The sequence below is a fragment of the Aotus nancymaae genome, unplaced genomic scaffold (assembly GCF_030222135.1).
Source record: "Aotus nancymaae isolate 86718 unplaced genomic scaffold, 86718_ANA_hifiasm-v0.15.2.pri h1tg000059l, whole genome shotgun sequence".
Lineage (NCBI taxonomy): Eukaryota > Metazoa > Chordata > Mammalia > Primates > Aotidae > Aotus > Aotus nancymaae.
Window position 1 is genome coordinate 51,807,734 of NW_026988473.1, and position 24,457 is coordinate 51,832,190.

The 24,457-nt window shown below is 51.6% G+C and overlaps 1 protein-coding gene across 3 annotated transcripts in view; it reads right to left on the reverse strand.

Annotated features, from left to right (window-relative positions):
• TUB (TUB bipartite transcription factor) overlaps window positions 1–24,457 on the reverse strand; it is an 86,065-nt gene that overhangs the window by 24,077 nt on the left and 37,531 nt on the right. Inside the window, exon 1 of one of the 3 annotated variants that reach the window (XM_012456718.3) lies at window positions 323–659. The exons of the other annotated variants lie outside the window; for them this stretch is intronic. Within the exon in view, the coding sequence (XP_012312141.2) occupies window positions 323–360 (38 nt within the window). The 5' untranslated portion in view covers window positions 361–659. Of the gene's footprint in view, window positions 1–322; window positions 660–24,457 lie in introns of those variants that run through there. 3 annotated transcript variants of the gene reach the window in all.

The following is a 24,457-nucleotide window of genomic DNA, read 5'->3' on the forward strand; positions in this document are numbered from 1 at the left end:
GCACAGCGTGTGACTGGGGTGCTGGGCCTAGGAGGGGGCTTGGAGCAGTGTGAGCTCCCTCCCCAGGCGGCCACATGGTGCTCCCTGACCCAACAAGGCCCCTTCCAGAAACCCTGGCGGATAAGCGGGTGGAGCGGGGCAGGCGGGATCAGTCCGCAGGGGCCCTCAAAGTTGAGGGAGGAAAGACCAGCGACTCCAACCCGCGCCCCAGTGCTGGGACAGGTGGGGAAGGCAGCAGTGCCCTGCATCCCGGCCGCGTATCCCCCGCCAGCCTACGTCCCGAGTCAGGGGTGGTGGGCGCCCCGGCCCGGCGCCCGCATACCTGTAGGGAATCCAGTCGGAATGCGGTTTGGAAGTCATTTCTCTCGGGGGCGGGGAGGCGGCTGCGGCTCTGGAGGCCGGGGCCCGGTAGGGCCGGCGCGGGGGCCCTGCTCAGCTCCCGGGCCGCCCCGGGCCGCATCCTCCCAGGCCGGGGCGCTGGGCCCCGCCGAGGCCCGCGCTGCACGCCAGGGCCCCGGCTGCTGGCTCTGCGAGCGGCTGCCTGCGCGGCGCGGCGCTGCGCGATGGGCGAAGCAGCGGGAGTGCGCGGGGCGTGCGCGCGCGTGGAGGCGGGGAGGCCCTCCGCACCGTCCCGCGCCCCTCTGGCGCCGAGGCGGGAGCACTGCGTGGCAGCGGCCGCCCGCCCCTTCTCCCTCTCCCCGCCCCGCCCCGCGGAGACCCCACCCCCGGCCGGCTCTGGGCCTGCGGAGCGCCTTTGCCTCCTCCCCCGAAATCGCCGCGATCCCTGCTCCAATCGCGCGCCCGCGCCGGCGCCCACCTTCGGCTAACAGCGGCGCTGCCGCCGGGCCAGTCCCCAGACTTCCCAGCCTCGGTCTTGTCCTCAGTGAAATGAGGATCACTCGAACACCTCCCTACATACCTGACCTACCTGTCTCCGCTATGGGATGGGAAACCGCTGCGCGGATTTGGCGGGGACAGGGACCGCGCCGGGGGCGCGGATGGAGGAGGAATCTAGTCGTGCAGGAAGAGGTGGGGGAACCTCCGGGCCGAAGCGTGGAGGCTGGCCTTCCCTCACCCCCGAGTTCCCACACCCCCGCCTGGGGAACCCTCTTTGTCTTTGGGTTAAGTAAAGGAGGTATTTCCTCAGCTGGGGCTCCCTCCCATCTAAGCTATAGCGTCAAGGGAAGGGGAGCATTTACTGTCTATTGCATTCCCCGACCTTGCAAATTTCTAATATTTAATATCCACAATATCCTTGAGAGACAAACATCTTATCCGCATAACCCAAAGAACAGGAATGCTGAGATGCCCAAGGCCATAAAGCTGGGGAGTGGTGGAGCCGAAATTGTTCGGTGATCTGTGTCCTCCAAAGCCCTTCCTAGGGGGCGCAGTTAACAGGAGGCAAAAACCTCTACAAAGATCAGCTGGAAGTCTCTGCACTAAGTCCTGGCTATGACCAGCTTGAATGCAAGGCATGGCACACTGAGAAGGCAGAGGACCCACAGTAGGGCGGGTGGAAGCAAGGAGCAGCAGGCTGAGGAGTCACCAGGGCCTGCATGTGGAGCAGGTGATCAGGGAGAGATCTGCCGGGGGGCATGGTCCTCACACGCCCGTGGGCGTCCTCATGTGCATCCTGGATTCTGCCGCACCAACTGCTCCAGGAGAGTGTTGTGCGGGGATCTTCTGATGATAGGCCATCAGGACTGCCCCGCAGAGAGTGCGAGAACAGCCAATTGGGCTGAGGGAGGGGGCTCATCCTGCTGCCCTGGGGCCACAGCCAGACCCCCACCCCAGGACTCTCCGAGCCCTTCAGCCTTGCCTTCTCTTGTCCATTAATTATAAAACACAATAAGCACAATATGTGGAATATTCGGTGAGTGTCAGGAGCTGTGTCAGGTGCTATGTATATAATTCGTTTAATCCTCACAGCCACCCTAGAAGGTAGGCACCATTATCATACCCGTTTTACAGCAGAGGAAACTGAGTCACAGAGAGGGCAAGGATCTTGCCCAAAGTCACACAGCTGATCAATGATGAAGCTAGCACTCACACACAAATGGTCTGGGTCTACAGTCCTTACCCTCAGCCTCCTTTCTGCCTATCACAGTTCATGAAGTGTACACACACACACCCCTACACACATGCTCACACACACACTTAAACACATGCACACACACACACACTGCCTCTCTCTCCAGGTTTCTGGAGCTCAGGACAGGTCAGATCCATCTGTCTGGCACTGCATTGATACTGTCTGAACACTCTGACCTCTGGTTATTTATCAGCCTCCAAGAGCTATCACTGTCACTGGGGACAGAGAGCAGACAAAATGAAACACCTGGGAGTGGGGTACAGGAGGCAGAAAACAGGGCTGTTTTGTTGCCAGCTAGGATGCTTGGCTTGGACTCTGTTGGCCTCCCAGGAAAAGCAGCAGAGATTGGTCCCTACCCTGGAGGCCACAGCTGAGCAACAATGCATTGCCCCAGAGGCCTCTGTCCTTCAGGACAGAACCTTGCCTAGAGGCTAGAAGCTTTGACCCCTGGAGGCCCCACCCTCCCGGCCACCCCTTCCTGAGTTGAAGTTAGTAGCTTCTGTGTCAGACACAACGAGGGTCTAAAAGATTTTTCCCTTCAAGAATCTGAAGCTGTTTTCCTCCCTTTATTTCCAAATTACCTGACATCTTAAAGCAATCAGAATTAAGTTGGAAGGTCTCAGGAGCCTGAAGTAATTGAATCTATTAAATAGACACTTTAGGCTCTGTCCTAAGGGAGCGAAATCTGGAGGCAGAGTGAGGTACAGAAATAAGATGGCTTTCCAAGTCTCTTTCTGCAGAAGTTACGTATACACATGGGATGTGGGACAACTGTAGGATTGAGTGCCAGTGTATGCATAAGTGTGAGTGTGTGTACATGTGAGGGTGTTTGCATGGCATGTGAGGGGGCCAGTGGGACTGAGTGCCAGTGTATACAGTATGTGTGAGTATGTGTGTGCGTGTGCATATGTGTGTGTGTGCATGGGATATGGGGGAGCCAGTGGGACTGAGTGCTGGTGTACACATGAATATGTGTATGTGTGTTCATGTGGGTATGCACATGGGACATATAAGAGTCAGTGGGACTCTGTGCCAGTGTATGCATGAGTGTGTGTGTGCGCACAGGATGCGGGGGGGGCAGTAGGACTGTGTCAGTGTACGCAGAAGTGTGTGTATGTGTATGAGATGGCCCTGCAGTCTGAACAAGACTGCACAAGAACATGTGTTGGATGGTGTGCGTGCAAGAGAATAATCTGTGTGCTTCCTTGAGATCTATGGAGTGCATGAGCGTTCACATTCAACTCAGAATGCATCATGGGTTTTTCCACTCAAATGGCTTCCATGGTTGACATTTTAAGTTTATGCCCTTGGCTTCCATCAAAAAGCTACTCCGGAAAGTCATATTATGAATATTATACTAGGCCATGGTAAAAGTTAGATTTTTACATCTGAACTGTAACAGTGACCCTTGAAGAAGGGCATAAGCTTTTCAAATGTAGCCCCAGGAACAAGGTTATCTCGACTGAAACACCACCACACAGCAATCCCAACATGCCTCTCTCACCACCTGCCCAAATCCTGCAAGGGTAAGATACCTGCTATGAATTTAAATCATTCTGTTTGCATTTTAGGCATTTTCAAACATGGTGATGGTTTGTGAGGGGGAGTGAAGGAATGCATGGAGACTGAAGTGGCAACAGAGGCCCTCGTATCTGCCACCTGAGCCTGAGGACTCCAGGGCCACCCCCCCTTCCCAGCAGGATCAGTTCACCCAGGGAAGAAGGTTAGCATTTTGGCACTTAGCCACCTACGTGGGGTCTTATATGTGCTATAGTTAATGTGATGGTTTTATTGTGTGTGGGCCTCCTCTAGTCAATTCTGGAAGCCAAAGGATATGAATGATAAATGATATCCATTCAGATTGGGCCCTGCCCAGTGGCCTGGCATTGTGACCTTGCAGTCTGAGGAAGGCAATTCAAATCAATCAAACATCAACTAGTCCCTCAAAGGCTGATGCAGGGCTGCAGTGCCCTTGGTGGGGGTCAGGTGCATGGCTGCTCTCAGGGAGCTTTCAGTTCAGCAGGGGAGATAGGAAAAAATAATGACTGTACCCTGCATTAAGGCGTTGGTGTTACAACATGGGTGTACAATGTGCTGGGGGTGAGGGGGGCACAGAAAAGAGGCAGTCAATGGAAGTCCCTGGAAGCGGGGAGGTCAGGTTAGGACAAGCCTTTCCAAGAGTAGAAAAGGATGATGGTTGTATTGAGCCCTGAAAGATGAATAGGATTTTGATAGGTTGATAACAAAGAAATGGGGAAATGTAACAGTTACTGTGATTCTACAATTGACCAGGCACTGTGCTAGGGTCTTTTACCAAAGGGCATTACAGACAGAGACGATGACATGAGCACAGTTGTGGAGACATGAGAGTACACGCCCAATGCACTTGAAAGCCAAGGTGCAAACCAGCATGGCACCATGTAGGTGAAGGGTTCGGCGTGGCAGGAAATGGGCCTAGAAAGTTAAGGCAGGGCCAGATCATATGTCGTCCTGAACATCAAGCTAGGGAGTCTGCAATTATCCTATAGTTTGGAAATTTCCTATAGACTGTTCTCAGGATGTGGTTCCCAATGGGGGACCCCTAGAGGGTTTTAAGCCAAGAATAATCTGCCCAGATGTAACCTTTAGAAAGAAATAATTGGGAGCAGAATGAGGATTAAGGAAGGGAGACAAGGCTAGCGGCATGGAATACTGCTAGACAGCTATGAGTAAAGTCCAGGACAAGGATAAGCCAGTCCCAAACAGAGTCAAGTGCCATTTTGAAGCTGTGGGTAGACATCATGGCAAGACGGTAGCGTAAGTATGGGTGGCCAGATAAAGCCCTCTGTAATTCCTATTTAAATAACTGCAGCATATACAAAGACCCTTGCACACTGTTGATGACTGAGATAAATAGGCTTACAATGTCTTTGAGAAAAATGTAGGTCAACCACTAGTAAAATTAAAAACAATATGTCTATTTTCCAAATCACTGCTGAAAATAATAGCAAATAATTTCCACACAGACACACAAGCATAATCTACAGGAAACATAAAATGCATAGGGCATAAAACAAAGTAATAGGAATAAAACCAGGTAGAATGGTTATGAGGTGAATGTAACTAGAGAGCCTGTAAGCCTGGGTCACACACAGCTATCATTTGTTTAGTGCATGTTCTATGTCAGGCACTCCTCTGTGTGTTTCATAAAGACAAATATGGCAATGGGGGGATGAGATGGGATGCTTCTGGTCCAGGCTCCACTTGGGGCGTCAAATGAACAGATACCACATTCCAAAGTGAAGTGGGATACACCTCTTGGAAAAGAGGTGTTGAAAACTGTAAGGCCGGTTGCCTCGCCAGGAGCTTGGACACACCCACCCATCTCTGCACCCGATACCTACGTCACATCTCTGTGCCCAGAACCTACCTCACATCTCTGCACCCGGAACCTACCTCAGGAGCACATGCTCTCCTGGGAGGATCCGGATGATGTAAAAATCCCGCCCAACGATCTACCTACCAATAGCAGCTTGCTCCGTCTACGTCCTGCTCCCCCATAACCAATCAAAGCACCCTGCTCCCCCTCACTCACTTTAGCTATAAAAACCCTACGCCTCAGGAAGTCAGCACGACTTCTGTGGCCCCCTTTCCCCAGACCATAGAACCTCGCCCAGGAGCTGATTAAATCTCTTTATTTCAATAACTGGCCTCAGTTGCCTCATTTAACCTTTACAAAAACCTAAGTCTGTGCCGTTAGCTGACACCCATCTCTAATACATACAAAATAAGAGAGAGGCTGAAAAAAGGGTTATTGAAGGTTTAGAATGAATTTCAGAGAGAGCCTCTGTGGGCCCTGTGATCCCTAATAAGTAGGAGGGTTGCAAGGTGCTATCACCTTCACCTCAAAGCCAGAGGAGACCTCTAAGTTGGTTGATATGTGACCACAATGGTCTTGGTGCCACAGTGGACAAATCCAAAGAGCAGCAAGAGTGCTGCTGCTTCGGCATCAACCCTTGCTCCCTGGTTTGCAGGGCAAAGCACATGTGAGTGTCTCTTGTGGACAGAGGTGGGACCCAGCAAGACAGCCAGATGTGATTGTCTTAGAGCCAGGCCAAGAGGGCTTCTTTGTGGGAGGGGGTGACACCAAGGGAGTCCAGGTTTCCCAGAGCCTGAGAAAGAAGCCATGGGATCGGCTATGGGAAGAGAGTATCACCCTCATCAAGGGAGGTGCAGGATGAGACTCCAGCAATGGCGTGGTCTCCATCAACCCACAGAAACACCCCCATGAGAGAGAGGGTCCAGAGATCAACGTGACACCAACTCATCAGAGTATAGTCACTGAAGACCTTTCCCGCCCCTCTCCTCTCCCACCTCCCTCCCCCTCCACCTTGGACCCTGGAAAGGGTCGGGACTGTCACGTGCAAGCTCCCCACAGGCAGCTGGCCTGCAGCAGACTGTGCTGGGAAAAAGATGGTGTAACTCTGACGTTTTAAGATTTTTTTTTTTTTTTAACAACAGACAGAATGCATTAATTACTGACAAGACAACCTCTGGTTACCTGAAAATGGCCAGAAAAGTCATGGGACTTACCCTAAATTTAATAGAATTTTAGAGGGGAACACAGCCCTATAGAATAAATTTAAAGAGACTGTGGGAGGCAAAAACAAAGTTTGCTTTATGATTACATCTCATGAGTCATGACTATGCCTATTCAACTTAACAATTACACATGACTTCTCCCATTTAATCTCTCAGAGCAACACAACAAGGTAGGTACTATTATTATCCCCATTTTACAGATGAAGCAACAAAAAGGTTATACATAATCTGCTGAAAGTCACGCAGATAAGAAGATTTAAGTTCAGATTCAAATTCAGATTTAGGCAGATGAGCGTTGTAGAGCCCAGAGATCGACCTTTCTCCAGAGAAAACCAAATGATGAGCGCCTTTTCCCTTTGACTCATTAATTCCTGTCCTAGAAAACTAGCCAAAGGAAATGGAAAATGAAGTCAAAAGTTTATATACAAAGATACTGATGGAAACTTTAAGGCTAATAGGGGAAATTGGCTGGGGGAGGATAAACAAAATGTCTACTAATTAGGACTCCATTAAGTAAGCAGTCAAACGTTCACAGGATGGATCATTAAGCAACCTTTATGGGGAATTTTTGTTTTTAAGAGAGAGAGTTGGCTGGGCACGGTGGCTCATGCCTGTAATCCCAGCACTTTGGGAGGCCAAGGTAGGCAGATCACGAGGCCAGGAGTTCAAAAGCAGCCTGGACGACATGGTGAAACCCCGTCTCTACTAAAAATACAAAAATTAGCCGGGCATCTGTAATCCCAGCTACTTGGGAGGCTGAGGCAGGAGAATCGCTTGAACCTGGGAGGTGGAGGTTGTAATGAGTCAAGATTGTGCCACTGCACTCGAGTCAGGGTGACAGAGCAAGACTCCATCTCAAAAAAAAAAAAAAAAAAAAAAAAGAGAGAGAAAAGGTCTCGCTCTTGTCACCCAGGCTGGAGTATAAGTGGTGCTAGTGTAGCTCACTGCAGCCTTGAACTCCTGGTCTCAAGTGATCCTCCTGCTTCAGCCTCTGGAGTAGCTGAGACTACAGGTGTAAACTACCACACCTGGCTAATTTTTAAGTCTTTTGTACAGACGAAGTGTTGCTGTGTCACCCAGGCTGGTCTTGGACTCCTCGGTCAAACAACCCTCCTGCCTCAGCCTCCCACAGCACTAGGATTATAGGTGTGAGCCATCGCACCCAGCCTTATAGAGAATTTTTAATGACAGAGTGACAGACTTATAAGATGGGATACAATATTTTAGGCAAGTATAATGCTCTATAAAAAAGCCCCACCAGCTGACACATATGTGGTCTCAAGTTGCCTAGGCTGAGAGACAGAGTCCAAGCACTTCAGCTTTGCCACCCCAGGGACCACATCCTCCATTCCAGGCGGCCCCTTCTTCCAGGTGCTCAGACCTCCTGTTAGCTCCAGCTTTGGCCTCTAAGACCTCCTAGTGACCCCTGAACAGCACAGACAACATCCCCACCCGCAAGGTTGGAGAAGACAGACAATAAACACACACTATTAGTACAAATATAGTTTTGGTAAAAAAAAAAAAAAAAAATTTTGTAATGCCTTACAGGTTGCCATTATCCTCAATCACCTAGTGTAATATAGTGTGTCACTAAGACAAGAGCCAAGTGGCTGCACTTTACTGCCCGTGGATGCAAGAAACACACGCAATTCTTAGCCTGGTTATTTATCTCGGAAGGGAGCAGAGGAAGAGCAGGAAGGATGCTGAACCGTGATACCTGCTCTGTATTCATTCTGAGGCGTCTGCTGCATGCTTCCTAGGCAGGGAGACCCAGGGCTGAAGGGAAGTGTCCCTGACCGGGGAAGCTTCTGTTCCCAGGAAGTCCTCTTGCCCACATGCCCACAGGGCAGCTAAGCTCAGCTCTCTGGGGAGCAGAGGCTGATAGTATAAATAGAAAGAGTGGCTCTTAGGCTGAGCATTCAGGCCCCTGTGCTCAGCCTCCAGGAGGGGTTTGTTTCACCAGCATTATTGGATTTGCAGATAGGCAACAAGGAATTAAGCTGATCAGGAAGAGAGGGAGAGAGCTCTCATTTATTCATAAACGCAGGATTTATCTAGCAGAGCCCTCTCCTTTGTCAAACAGAGAGCCATTTCCTTTATATCCTCCAGCAAAGAACATTTTATTTTGTAACCTTTCAGAAAAGCCTATGAGTTGGTGTTTTTTACCTGTTTTTCTCCCTGCTTTAAGAAAACCATGATTATTTAAAATGTGAACTGCATATTAAATAATCCTATTCTGAATTCACAAACCAATCTCCCCAGCAAGAGGAATCAGTCCCTGAAATGCAATTTAAACTATTTGAAAAGTTTATCACTCCCAACACAGCAACCTTTTGCTCCATGAGCCTTCCCTTTTGCTGCTGCTGATTCTTAGATACCAGACTCTAGAGCCACTGAGGAAGCGGAGTCCCAAAGGTTATTTATGGGATTGAAATCAAGCTGTGGGCTCAGTTTTCCAGACTCTGAAGTGGAGATAAAGGTTCCAAGACCTATAGAGGCAGCAGCTGTAGAGGAAAGAGCGCCAGTGCCAGGTTCCAATCCTGGCTAGGTTGCTAATGTCCTGTGTGACCTTAAATAAGGATGTCCCCCTCTCTGTGCTTCATGAAAGTCAGAGAGTAGGACTGCTGACCGGCACTAGCCAGCAAGTCCACATGACTCTAAGACTCCTCTCAGCCCTAAACTTTCTCTGATATTTTGACTCTTTACTGCAGGGCTGTTAGGGGACAAAAGAAGATGATTATAGTTTGCTCCACTCTGAAATAAGGTGAGAATTCTTGCTTTATTGTTTTTTGTGTTAGCATTCTTGTATTTTGTATAAGAAACACAGCAGTGAAAGCACACGAGACTCAGGGGAGCTGAATTCTTATCTTCTCTGTGCTGCTAACTCACTGGGTGACCAGAGCCCACGCTGCACAGGCTCGCCTCAGTTTCCTCATCTGTTTAGTGGAGACAATGTACGCCTTGCCTACTGCACAGAGTGTGTGAGGCTGAACTGAGAAGGAGCCGAGCCTGTGAATGCCGTGCCGGAAGTCCAATGCACCATGGAGATCAGACAACATTTAGTATTTTGAGCTCCCACTCATTGAGCCCTCACACAGGGCCAGCACGGTGCTAAGCGCTCACTTGTATTATCTCATTGATTGCTGGCAGCTCCCCGAGGAGCTATTATGCAGAAGGAAGCAGAAGCACTGTGGGTGGTCACAGCAGCAAGGGTTTACTCAGCCTCGCCAAGCCTGCGCCATGGGGCCTCCGCCGCCCGCCCACCGCAGATGAGGGTGAGAACAGGTGGTCCCACCACTGCTGCCCTGCCTGGGCTCTAGGAGGGAGGAAGCGGGGAAGGGAGAGGGCCCCTTTCCCCTCTGCCATCTCCAAGCTGAGCTCTGGCCCGGAGGAGGCAATGTGCAAAGACTCCTTCTAGGCCTCATCAAGTGAGATCATGCCCAGGGGTGGTGGGGCTGCCGGGCAGTGCCCGCCTCTGCCTCCTTCCACCTCTGCGTCCTTTGCATCGCTGTGTCTCTCTCCTGACCCCTGGTCTGATCACAGCCCACTTGCTCTTCATGTCTCTGTGTCTGCTTAGCTGTCACCACCCTCCCCACTGCTGCAGAGTGGCCCCTTCCTGTACCTCCCCCCCTGCAAAGGAAAGCATGAGAGGAGCCCTGAGGACAGGGGCTCAGCAGAGCAGGACAAGGCCCTGGGATTCTGAGCTGGACACCTCATGCCAGGTGGCCCTGTCCCAGCCCTTGCACTTGTGAGGATTTCTGGGGTCTCCCCGGAGACAGGCAAGTTGGGCTGGCCCTCAGATGGATTTCAGAAGTCTCCCTTCCCCAGTGGGAGGGGCCACGGGCCGCTGTGTGTTCCTCTAGCTCAGGTCATCCTCTGCTCTGCCCCAGCCTCCCAACCTCTGCCCCGAACACACCCCAGCTCTCTATGTGGTGCTGCGGCTCCCCACATCCGAGCTCAGCCTGCCTGTTCTGAACTGTGTCCCACTCCATCCTCTTGGCTCTGACAGACAACCAAGCAGTTTGGTGAAGGACAGGAATCTCATACGAAACTCCCCTTGCCCCTTACAGGTGACCAGACATTTGCTGATGTTATAGGCCCATGTTCTCATTTGATCTAAAAACACCATTCGTGTCTTGGATGTCAGGAATCCTGAGTTGAGAGCTAGGTCCCCAGCCTCTTATATGACCACAGACAAGTGCCTTCCCAATTTTCTTGGCTTCAGTGTATCAGTGTATAAGATTAGATAAGCTCTGAGGCACCCAACATCACTAGAGTTCCATTATCAAGGGCCAGCTGAAAATTTACATTAAAGGATATACATTTCTCACCTCCCACTCCTACTGCCCTGGGAGAGCCGGGTAGAGAACACTCAGGCTAGGCTTACCCCTACGAAAAAGGCATGATGAGCACAGACCCAGCCCTCACCCAGCCACACACCCAGAAGACAGATGGCAGCGCAGGATGCACTCCGTAAGTGGGTCTGAAGTCCCGCCCACCCTCTCCGTGAAAAAGAATCGAGCCGATGAGTGCTTAGGAACAATTCAAACACACTCTACCATAAACCACCTGTATGCCTTGGGCTGTCCTGGGGACTTAACAGTTAATATATGTAAACCACTTAAAACATGCAGTATGAGTTAGCTGTGGTTACATAATAATTTGCACCCCACTCTCCCTTCGGCCCCCCTGCAGCAGTCTGTTCTCACATGGCAGTGAGAGTGATTTTTCCATAATTCAAAACTATCCTTGCACCTGCTGCTTCAAATCCTTCACTGACTTTCCTTGCTCACAGACCGAAATTTTATTTTATTTTATTTTTTGAGATGGAGTTTCACTGTTGTTACCCAGGCTGGAGTGCAATGGTGCGATCTTGGCTCACCGCAACCTCCGCCTCCCGGATTCAAGCAATTCTCTTGCCTCAGTCTCCCGAGTAGCTGGGACTACAGGTGCGCGCCACCATGCCCAGCTAATTTTTTTTTGTATTTTTAGTAGAGACGGGGTTCCACCATGTTGACCAGGATGGTCTCGATCTCTTGACCTCGTGATCCACCCGCCTCCGCCTCCCAAAGTGCTGGGATTATAGGCGTGAGCCGCCGTGCCCAGCCCCAAAATTTTAAAAAGTTCCTACAAAGCAATCAAGGTTCTGGTCTGTAGCTATACTGGTGTGCTTTTAGAGAAGCCAGGCCTTCCTCACCTTTGCAGACTTTTGAGTCTGGAATCCACCTCCCATCCCTGCCCCGAAGGCCGAAGCCCGAAGGCTGAGACTGAAGTTCCGGTTCAATGGGGACAGAGGAGGGCCCAACTACTTGTATTTCTTTCAAGTTCCTGAGGGGGGCATTGATGAGCAGTTATTAGTCTATGGTAGAAAGGAGGACTCATGGTTTATATTATTGCAAATGATCTACTGTACTGGACCTGAGAAAATGTAAGGGAATCAATAAGAAAACCCCAGAAACAGAAAGTTCAATAAAGTTGCCAGATAAAAAAATGGAAAAATAGCCAAGAACATTTCTATATAAGACAATAATCATTTGCAAAATGAAAATGAAAAAGATCTCATTTACACTGGCACAAGAATACATCTAAAAAGTTTTAAAATAACATCGATGAGACTGTTTTGTGATTCATATAAAGAAAATTATAAAATGTGATTGATACTTATAAAAAGAATCTGAAGAAATGGAGATTCCTAATGTATTTCTATATAATAGGAAGACTATTTTAAAGACAGTAATTCTTCCTAAATGAGACTTCATTTAGTTCAAAGCAAAATTCCAAGGGGATTCTGAAACTTGATAATGTACAGAGATTTTTTTATGCTTCCCTGTGGTGATGGTTTAAGGAAAGGAGGGCGAGCCCCAAGATGGTTTGTGAACGTAGGTTCTGTGATAAGAAAGTCAGCGTGGCCATGTGGACTTCCTGGCTAGTGCCGATCAGCAACACCACCTCCATCGTCCCCTGAGAGCGTGCCCACATGGTGTGGGCATCCTGCCCCACATCCCAGGATGGCAGATGAGTCGGCAGCAGTGAGAGTCTGGGGTAGTCAGGGCACTGGTGCTACCACTACTCTCTCTCTCTTTTTTTTTTTTTTTCCTATTTCTCTCAATCAATGGCCATTTTTGAGAGAGCAATTTTTTTTTTTTTTTTTTTTTTTTTTTTGAGACGGAGTTTCGCTCTCGTTACCCAGGTTGGAGTGCAATGGCGCGATCTCGGCTCACCGCAACCTCCGCCTCCTGGGTTCAGGCAATTCTCCTGCCTCAGCCTCCTGAGTAGCTGGGATTACAGGCACGCGCCACCGTGCCCAGCTAATTTTTTGTATTAGTAGAGACGGGGTTTCACCATGGTGACCAGGATGGTCTCGATCTCTTGACCTCGGGATCCACCCGCCTCGGCCTCCCAAAGTGCTGGGATTACAGGCTTGAGCCACCGCGCCCGGCCAGCAATTTTTGAGAGAGCCATTTTTAGAGTCATAAGTTAAGAGTGCGCAGTTTGGCCAGGTGCGGTGGCTCACACCTATAATCCCAGCACTTTGGGAGGCCGAGGCGGGCAGATCACAAGGGCAAGAGATCAAGACCATCGTGGCTTACATGGTGAAACCTGTCTCTACTAAAAATACAAAAAATTAGCTGGGCATGGTGGCACGCACCTGTAGTCCTCGTTACTCGGGAGGCTGAGGCAGGAGAATCGCTTGAACCCGGGAGGCGGAAGTTGCAGTGAGCTGAGATCGCACCACTGCACTCCAGCCTGGGCGACAGAGTGAGACTCTGCCTCAAAAAAAATAAAAAAGAGTGCCCAATTCAACTGACCTGTGTGGATGCCCAGGTTTAGAGCAGACTGGGATAAGCTACTCGTGTGCCCCTAATTCCTCTAGATAACCCAGGTATAGATCATCTGGAAGGAAAAAAACAAAAAACAAGAACAAACAAAACAAGTAAGAAAAGCAAAGACAATTCTGATAATGGCTAATGAGAGAAGCACCAATCCCATTGATACAAAAATACACAGCTACAACAACTGAAGCAGTTTGGTGATGGACAGGCATCTCATGTGAAACTTCAATGGAAGAAAAGAAGGAACCCAGAAATATACTCTAAGTACTTAATTTCTCTACAGGAATGTAAATGTTAATTACCCTCCCCCCCAAATAATACAAAGAATACTGAATTTAAAAATCAGAGTGCAAAATCATCATGACAAACGTTTAACATAAAGTGTCCTGTGGTTATCTGGAAGGGGACAAAGAGGTTCTGGAGCTATGAGACTGGGCTGAGTTTCAGTATAAGCAATTGTTGTTATTGTAGTAGGTGGTTTGTGTAGAGAAAAAGCAAAGAAAAGATGGAATGGTTCAGCAAAGCAGAAAGTACACTGGGCTGGAAGCCAGGGGTCTGAATTCTAACCACAACTCCTCCCTGCGGAATGGTCGTGAGCTAGGTCTTTCTCATTTCTGGGCCTCACTCCAACATTTCAAAGATAAAGAATTAACACAGATGACCTGCAGCGGCCCTTCCTGCTCAGCCTTCTGGGATTCAACGATCATTCCCAGTGTGTGGTTTCTACAGCAGGACTCGATGGGAGTGCAGAAAGAAACTCAGATCTTTCCTGCCCCAAATGGTGGAGCGACCTCATAGGCCGGCTCTGTTCATTTCAGTACTGAGGCTCGCACTGCACCCAGCCCTGTCAGTCACGGGGACCCAGAGATGACTAACACAGGGCACTGGCCTGTGAAGATCATGGGTTACTGGAGGACACAGATGGACACAGACAACAAACAATAATCCCAGGCGGTATGAAGTCAGCCCAGCCAGAGGTGAAGACCCGTGGGGCACAGCAGAGAGCGCAGAGGAGTCTGGCAGGGGACCAGGCAGGGCTTTGCAGCAGAGGCGGCCTTTGAGGCTAGGTATTAAAGGATACAGAGCTCACTAAAAGTAGATGGGGCGAGGGAGCCACGGGAGGAAGGAAAAGCATTTGGGTGGATGGCCTGCCTGGCTGTAACAAGGTCTAAGATAAGGTCTGAGGCACCCAACATCACTAGAGTTCCATTATCAAGGGCCCCATCTGAAAATTTACATGAAAAGGATATACGTTTCTCACCTCCCACTCCCACTGCCCTGAGAGAGCCACGTAGAGAACACTCAGGCTAGGCTTACCCCTACGAAAGCGGGGAATGAGTAGCGGAGAAGGGTCTTGGAGAGGTTACATGGGACTGGGGAAGCTGGTCTGGAACAGGGCCAGGCTGTTTGTAACAGTGGGAAATTGCAGGGCTGCAGGTGGCATTGGGGAAGTGGTCCTGCCTGTGAGGGAGGGGATCCTAGGCAGCCCTGGCAGTAGGATCTGTGGTGAAGCCAGAGGGAGGCAGAGATACCAGTGAGCAGCTATTCAATAGCCCAGGGCAGAGCGGCCGGCGCGGAGGAGGAGCCTGGGGTGTATGGTACAGTTGAGGCAAGCCCCCGGGACCTGAGGCAGGACAGCACATCGGCAGGAAAAGCAGAACTGAGACCAGACTGCCTGGGCTCTACCCCTGACTAGCTTTGTGACCTGGACTGTTTAACCATTTCCACCTCAGTTTTCTCATCTGCAAACAATTGGAATGCTTTTTAGGGACATCAAAGAGTCCATGATTTAATAAATAAAAGCTTTTAGCATGGTGCCTGCACTAAGTGCTGGTGGTGATGAAGATAGAAGAGCGTGTTGGAGGGAAAGGGGTCTGGACAGTGACTCCTCAGGGGACCCAGTGGGGACAGCAGGCTTGAGAGGCAGGTGGGCATGTGGGTTACTATTCAGATGTGCCAGGTTTGAGTGTCCGCAGGCCACCCCATTCCAAGTGACTGGAAAGGTGCATCTGGAGCTTAGGGAGAGGACACGTGAGGAGAGGGAAATTCAGGAGTCCTGAGCTTGGAAGGAGGCTGAGGCAGAAGCATTTGCCTATTTCTCTCAATCAATGGCTGTTTTTCCCATTTTCAGAGTCAGGAGTGCCCAATTCAGCCGGGCACAGTGGCTCACGCCTGTAATCCCAGCACCTCTACCATACGAAGGGGGAGGTGCGGACTCAGGGAGAGGAGGGCTGACAGCAAAGACTTGAGTGTGTGGCTGTGGAATCCAGAGCAGAAGCTCCTTGAGGACAAGGGTTTTCACTTTTACTCCCTGCTGTATCCCCAGTGCCTAGGACAGTGCCTGGAACAAAATAGGAGTTCAGTAAACATTTGTTGAGTGAATACATGAGGAGACTTTTTCCTGTCATTCACTCTAAGCATTTTCTTAGGCACAAAATAATAACAATAGCTAACATTTATTAAATGCTTACCCTGTGCCAGGTACCATGCTAAAAGTCTGTAGGGTCCCATTTAATCTTTATGGCAGCCTACAGAGAAGGTACTATTATTATTTCCAGTTTGTAGATCAGGAAGCAGGTCTCAAAAGGTAAAACAGCTGGCTGAGTCACACAGCTGGTGAGGAGCAGAGCCAGGGGCCAAACCCAGGGCTGCAGGACTCCTCATGGGTGCTCCCCTTGACCCTGACTCAGCAAGAAAGGAAACTGGGAACAACTCCTTAGCAACAATGCCATGTGCCAGCTCCCACATGCTCAGCCAAGAGGGACTGTTTTTAAATCTTGCTGGAGGATGGGGGAATCTAGAAGAATGAGCTGGAGAAGCTGGACCTAGTTGGTGTCAGATTCATGGAGTGAGGCCATTTACAAACCGGTATTTGGTGAGGCCAGATGCTGGAGGAATGGGAGCAGATCAGGAACCAGGAGGGGAGCTGCCTGGAGTGGGAGAAGGCAGGTTGGAGGTCAGAAACCTACCGAGAGGGAGGAGCTCCATCTGTGCGCAGCGATGGCTGTGTGTGTGAATGTGTGTGCATTTGGGGGAGGTAGTGTGCTACAAAGGTTGTCCAGAGGATTAAGTCAGGTCCAGAAAGATCCAGGGTTGTCCCAGGGTGACAAGGACTAGAGGTCATTTGCAAAGTGCAGGGGCTGCACACCTGGCAGGCTGAGCATGTGCAGGTCACGTCACACCTCTTCAACCTGCTTTCATAACCACTGCCGAAGTCCTCAAACACCAGCAGTTACTCCACCTCTCCTAGATGCAAGCTCCGAAGTGGGCACGAGGAGTCAGATGGGCTAGGCTCGCCCCAGGTCTCCAGCTTGCAAGTGACAGATTGGGATACAGAACCCTGGACTCCTCTAGCTCCTGCGTGGTGATGCCCCAAGCAAGGTGGCTGCCCGGGGAAGTCTGGGGCAGCTTCAGCCTGTCTCTCTCCAGGCTGTGTGGACCCTCTGAGGCCCTGCTGCCTTCAGAGAACGAGGCTCATCACTCAGTCCCCTGTGCACAGAAACTGGCTGGGACTGGGATCAGAGTCAGGGCACAGGCCGTGGAGCTGTACAGAGGCTGAACCCAGGGCCAGCTCCCTCTGTGCTGCACGGAATTCCTTTCACCCCCAACCTCACTCATTCATGACTCATGCCAGCCCCTTCCAGTTCTCTTCACCTCCATGTTGCCTGCCTCTGGTAATGCTCCTGCAGGGGAAAAGCTGTCGTGCTGTGTGCCAAGCAGAACCTCACATCCAGTGTCTGAGCAGACCTACTGGTTCTGGACACTCTGAGAACACCCTGGGTTAGAGGAGAGGACTGCAGGGTGCCCATTCTTCCCCTGGCAGTGCCCTTGGGGCCCCCACAGCCTCAGTGGCCCTCAGAGCAGCCTCCCCCGGAGCCACTTCCTCCTCAGCCAATTCTGGGGTAACATGATTAGCCACCGCCCTAGCACTGACCACCATGCACAACCCGTATCATGTCTGACCAACCCCAGGCTGGACTCTGAGCTCACAGAGAGAAACCCTTCACTGTGGTATGACTCTGAGGGCAAGAGAAGTGTCTTCAGCCACAGAATCCACGCTGTCATGTATGTGTGGATCTCCTACTACGTGCAGGAATGGTGCTAGGGGCTTCCCATGCATATCACAAGGCCACACACAACTTATTTTTCAGATAAGGAAATTAAAGGTCAGACACTTGCCTGGCTTTAACCCCTCCACTTCACCAAATTCATCACTACTCTTGGGTCAGATAAACCCAGAAGCAGAACCACTCTTCCAGCTCTTCCAGCTCTGCTCCTGGGCTTACCAGAGGGCATGCTGCCCCTTCCTTCACCCGCCGCCCCCTTCTAGAGTGGAGGCCTATTTGGGCCCACTGATAAACTCAGCTCTGCTCTAGGAACTAAAAGAAGCTAATGGAAGGACACTGACATTTGTCAACAACTATTCTTGCTGAGCACTGTCATGTATTATTTTCTCATTCAATCTTCTCAACCGCCCTGTAAAGCAGGTATGACCATCCCCATTTTAGAGAAAAGAAAGCTGAGGCTCAGAGAGAACTGAGGTCACCCAGTAAGGTATATGTCTACTTGAATCTAAGATTCACACTTCTGCCACACGAAACCACTTCTTATCACACTGCCACTGTGGAGCCTGGGGCACACACCGTGTCTCTTCTGTCCATTACCACCTGCCCCAGCACCATCAAAGCCCTGGTTCCATGGGCAGCAGGCCAGGAATGAGAGGGAAAGGGAGTGTGCTTCCTTCCCAAAGCCTAAAGGACCTTAGTGGGCCCGAGACAGCTGCTATCCCAGCAACATGCACGCTTCCCCCTTAGCCTGCTGGTCATGATCCTGGCTTGGCCTCTGCAGAGAGGGGCCCTGCCCAAGTCCAGGTGTGGTCTGGAATGATGACCCCTGGCCAGCTTGCACCAGTTCTCCTCCAAGAGGCTGGGCCTTGTTATCTATATTACACACTGGCTCCGTGTCCTCTCATCCCCTAGCATCCTGCTTCAACATGGAGAGGCTCTTGGGACTCCAAGACCTCCTTTGGTTGCATAAATCACTCTTCTGCTCCATCCTACCAAGAATATCCTTGAGTATCCATAACTATCCATTTATTTCCAAGGTTGTGGAGTCCTTTGACACCACAATTTAAATTGCTGACTTTAAACCCTATGCTAGCTCCTCCTGCCCCACCAGCCATGTCTGCCCTGACTTACTCTCCTCTGTCATCTGGTGTGTCTGCTCTGAGATCGCAGGATGCCCTGTGGTCCCGCCTGCAACAGCCATGGCACCTGGTTTCCATCACTGGGTTTCATGCCCCTGAACCTCACTGTCTCTGCTTTGAGTTTCTGGTATCACTGATAAGCCCCCTGTCATTATCTGCAGGCTACAGTCTTTGACCCCACTGAGGTCAATGTTCCCTAACACCCCTTTTTTCCACAACTCCCCAAGCTTAGACCTCAGCCAAGACATGAGGGCCCAGACCTCAGCAAATGTTACTGATCTTACCCAGGCAGGCCTCTCTAGGCACCAGCAGAGCCCTGGTTTTAAAGGCACTGGGTAAACTCTCGGTGCAGCTCCCAGTTGGTCATTAGGATCAGCGCACAGGTACACCACAAGCCCCAAATCTGGTTTATCCCCATGGCCACAGCCACAAGCATAACATGGTAATCCATGTGCCCAGAAGGCCACTTCTGGGGTAAGAGGCAGTGCAGCTCGTCCAGTGGAGCTCAGGCATAGTCCACCAAGGTGGGGACAAGCGTGAGGCCATGGGTTCTCCTTCTCCCCTTCATCTCAGTCTTCTCCCTGGGGCAAGTGGTGCTGTTTTAAAACCATATTCATCATTCAGCCTCAGGGCACTGGCAACTATGGCCCTGGGGTGCGTGCTGGCCTATTGCTGGGAGACTGAGAACTGAGTAAGTCTGAAAACTCCCAGCTATCCATTTTCCAGTCCTGAGCCAGCTCTGATTCAGGACCAATCCTGCCATATCCCTGCAGGACAAATGATGCCCATCAAGTTCTCAAAGTCCCTCAGAGAATGTCCAATGTCACCAATCATTGCAACAACAGCATTAAAACAACTTGCCGCGCCACTCCTGACCAAAATCACAAAATGAGGAAAAGGAAGTAAATGAAACAGCTACACATAAATAAAAATGATGAACCTTTATACTGGAGGGCTGTGGGGACACCAATACATAATTGGTGTCACGGTAGATGGGCTCCATAGTTCTGGAGAACCATCTAGTAATATGTGACAAGAACTATAAATTTGTTCATGCCCTTTAACCTACTAGTTCCACTTGGGGAATGCTTCCCAGTAAAATACTAAGAAAGTAATTTGTACAGAGATATTCATAGCCATGATATTTATAATAGCAAGAAATTGGAAGGAGCCCAAAGGTTCAGCACTTGGGGATTGACTAAGCAAATTGGGTCGAGTGAACACTCCGGGATGCTTTACAGCCAGGAGGTGTGGACATGTGCAGTCTGGGCGAAATGAATGTGCATCCTTGGGCCGGCAAGATGGGAAACAGACCGAATCAGATGGCCTCTGACTCCAGCTTCAGCCATGGAAGCAAACGTGCAGTCAGCTACTCATGCTGCCTTCATGTTAATTCAGTTACGTCAGTAAGCTTCATGCCAATTATGAGGGTTTTAAAGGTCATTTATTTTACTTTCTTTTTCTAAAGGTCATTTTGAATTAACTGAATTCTTGTTTAAGAAGACACTTAAAATGCTAACAAGGAACTCCGAGGAGGAGATTTCGTAACTGTCCTTGGGTGCGCTCATCTCCCGGGAGTCCTTTCCTCGTGTCTACGCAGGAGGACCTGGGCTCACCCACGTGGCTGGATGGGGGCTGGTGTGGACTGGAGGCCCTGGGCACCCTGGGTCCTGAGACAGCTGTGAGGGTCCCTGGCCTCAGCAGCCTCAGACACTGTGATGGGGCAGTCCCTGGCCCTGATGCTCCATCCCACCCCTTCCTGAGCCTTCCTCACTCCGGGGCCCACCCTGTGCTCCATGCTTTCTCTCCTGTGCCTCAGGAAGAGGTTACTGAAGAGCATGTCAGCCTCTCCTTCCCCTGAGAGTGTGGATGACCTGAACACCTTCCGGAGACAATGTCTGAGTGTCTAAGGTGGCCCTGCAGGCAGGGCCTGGGCTTCCTGGCCCGGGGTAGGTGTCCCCCGGGAGCAGTGGCTTCTTCTCCCACCTGCAGCCTGTGAGAATCACCTGGGGAGCTTTTTAAAATAAAGATTCCTGGGCCCTTCCCATAGACTCCCTGTGGGCAGAGCCTGGGAATGTACATTTTTTTTTACATATTCCTGGAGGTTCTCATGATGCAAACCACTGTTCTAGAGCCTTTGATGCCTAAGAAAGAAGGTGTGAGCCTGGCTTCTTGGGCTCCTGGGTTCAAAAGGCTCTTATCTTGAGCCAGCAGCCATGGTAGAAACTGCAACCCCTATGTACACACACATACACCCTTTCAGAGGAAGGCCCTGCCCAGTAGCCTAGAGCATCGGGGAGGGCCCTCCACAGGCCCCTAAGAGCGCCTGGCTCCCTAGCTCCCTAGAGGCCAAGAGCGAGCCTCCACCTCAGCCCAGGCATGGTGTCTCCCTGGGACTGCAGCCTCCCAAGCTGTCTGGGTTCCCCACGTCCTGTGGTAGGGTCTCCTGCTGCAGGAGCTCTTGGTCCCTGCCCACGGTCCCTGGTGGGGCAGTGGGGGCCTGTGGCCCGCCTGCCCAGGCCATACTTACGGAGTCATTTTATAAAGCTGCGATCTCCTCTCAAACAGCGACCCTCCCCAGGCCCAGGGCCACACCCCGGCCACTGGCGTGGCCTGGGCAGACTCCGTCTCACCGCCCCCCGTCTCCAGGACACTCTTCAGCTTCACATTGGCGCTTGAGTCCCCCAGCCTGTTGTCAGGAAACACCAAGAGTCGTCACCCTGCCCCACCAACCACCCTGCCGAGTGAGAACCAGTGAGAACGGGCTGAAGCCTCTGTGGTCCTGGGGAACCGAGAACAGAGGGAGGAGGACCGGGAGGAACTCCAGGGGTGGGGTCTCTTCCTACGGGTTTTGCAGCAGCTTTCTGAGCCCTCATCTGGGATGTCAAGGAGGTGACAGGGAGAGGGCCACTTCTCCTGAGCCCCCGTCCAAACTGTTCCTGAAGTAGCAAGAATGCTGGGGGACCCTGGAGTTCCCCAAAATCACTGTCTCCAAGCCTGGGATTCTGGGGCCCAGTGTGGCCTTATTTGGGGATCTGGGTCTCTCTGGGGGAAGGGACAGCAGCAGGGGTCAGCAGCAGGGGTCAGATAACTTCCAGGCAATGCGAGGGTCCAGTGTGTGCAGGGACATGAGTTGGGGCTAAAGGGGCAGAGGGAACTAGCACAATCTCTGTCCCCTGAGCTGACTGTCCTCATTCTCTTGCACCCCAGGATCCCAGGACAGGGGGTGCACAAAGTTGCCCCTCTCCAACTCCTGGGCCCTGCTCTGAGGGAGGGGAGCCAGGCATCTACTTCTCTGGGATATAGAGTCACACAGACTTGAAGGGCCCTTTTTTTCCCTGCAGAGGCACCAGCAGGGCGTTTCCGCCCCATCCTGAGGCCAGCTCTCTCACCCCCCTCCCCACAGCACATGCCCCCACACCCTGGTCTAGGCCCAGGCTTGCCTCAGTTTACTCAGAGTGCCCAGCTGTCAGCAAGGTTTGAGGGAAGCTCTGTGGGGCTGGAGGGAAGCCAGGACACTACCCGCTGAGTCCTCCCCCACACAGGTGGTATTGTCGCTGATGCCAGGCCCAAGCAAAGAAGAAATGTTCTGTGTCCTGTTCAGACTCTGCATTTGCAGACACAATGGACAGACAGCATCAGGGAGCCAGGAGGCCAACCTGTGGCTTCACCGCCAGCCTCACACCGCCCTTGCCCTCGGGCAGCAGAGAGGGGCCAGGGCCACACAGGCCCCACCCTGGGGTACCCTGATGGCTGGGGCTGGGGCTAGGGCTGGGGAGGTGCCGGCCAGGAGGTGGGGGCACACTGAGCTGCATCCACTGCTGAAATTACCCGCAGCTGGGCAGAGCCGAGGCCTACGTAAGCGTGGACATGACCGTGACTGCACTGTGTGGGAGGCAGGCACGGAGTTCACACAGTGCCTGTCATGATGATGCTTGGTTTTCTCAGCGTGTGTTATTCCTCAGACTCCATCAGCTTCTATGTTGGCAAGGATGCACAGACCCCAATTACGTACAAGAGTATAAGGGATCCTCTGGCCCAGTAGTTTTCGGTTGGAACACAGCCTTTCATGAAGAGGCTAACAGAAAACATAAAAGCAAGTGGCTCTGGATGAAGCTGGGGACAGGGTAGGGCTAGAGTTCCACACTCTCAGCCTCTCCCTCCCCGTCACCCCGACTCCTGCTTCCTGGAGATGCTTCTGGGTGGCGCTGGGGCTCTAAATGTCATTTGAAAATCACTGCTGTGGTCCAGCCTTATTTTCAGATGACGAAGCTGAGGCCCAGAGTGGGTAGAGATCTGCCAAAGGTCACACAGCAAGTTGGTAGCAGAGCCAGGGCTGGAGCTAGAACTGAGGCCCCAAGACTCCTAACCAGTGTGGCCTCCAGCTCCTAAGCCAGAGGTGGCCAGCAATCCCACCCATGGTTCTGACCTCCTCCAACCTTCTCCCACCCACTCTGGCTTTCCTGCATGGAGAGACCTGGCATCTGGAACCACCCCTTCTAGAAACAAGGTCCAGACAGGCCTGAGTTCTTGGCCCTTCAGGACTGGATCTGGACACTGTGACCACATTCTCCACAGGTGACCTCTTCACTCCCTTGGCTTTCCCACCTAGCCACGGGGGCTCCCAAATCTACTTCCTGATGGCACCCTTGAGCCCCAAATGCCTCCGGCCCCCTCTACGGGCACCCCTAACTCTCCAGGTTCAAAGCAGCTCACCTTACTCCAGACCTGCTCTTCCTCCTGTTTTCTGGCAATGGGCATAGTCCCACCATTCACTCAGTCATCACCCCAGAAACCCAGACGCCACTCTGACCTCTTCATCTAGCCTGCGGCTCCACCTGTGAAGCCCTCCTATCTGTCCCCTCCCCTGTCCCCAGTGCCTCTGCCTGGACTGAGGCCTCACATGTCCCCAGCCTCCTTCCCGTCTCCTTGCCTGCAGCTCTGCCTGCTCCAGGAACATCACACTTTGAAAAGTTAATCTGAACGTGTCACTTGTCTGCTGGCAAGGCTCTTTCCACTGCCCCTCGTTCCAAAGGATACAAACCGAGCTCTTCCATGAAGCGTGTGAGGCTGCAGGACCTGTCCCTGCCCCCTCTCCGGCCTTGCTCTGCTGTCTCCCTTCCAGGCTGCCATTGCTCCAGCCACTCCTAAACTCCTGGCAGATCTCCCCACAGAACTTCTCATCTCCTGCCTTGGCACACATTGTCTCCTCAGATCCAGGCTTTTCCAAGTGTGCCCTGGGGCACCTGCTTCGCCATCCCCCAGCACACTGTAGACTCCTGGGCACCACCTGCCCAAACCCGACAAAAGAGAATCTCTGAATTTTCAACAGGAATCTGTGGATGCCGCACACTAAATGTTGAGAGGCACCATTCCACTGGGCAGCTCCTCTTGTCCCAGCCTCCCTCCTGCCTTAGCTGGGCAATTCCTTCCTTTTTGTCCCTGCCCTCTCCAGGGTGTGACTGACTGTGACTGGGTGTCTCCTCTGCTGTTTATGAGCTCCATACTGGCAGTGACCATGTCTTCTTCCTCTGACCCTGAGCCTGGTATAGAGAAGGGATCAATGAATGGTACCCCCAGGAGAGCCCCGGTGCCCCTGGCCAGGAGGTCAAGCTGATCTGGTGAGAAGCCACAGCTTGTCCAGAAACCTGAGACACTGCTCCCAGGGTCTCTGCAAGTTACACCTGTCCCTCCACCCCACGCCACCTCACCCCCGCACAGGAAGAAGACATGCTAGGACTATGC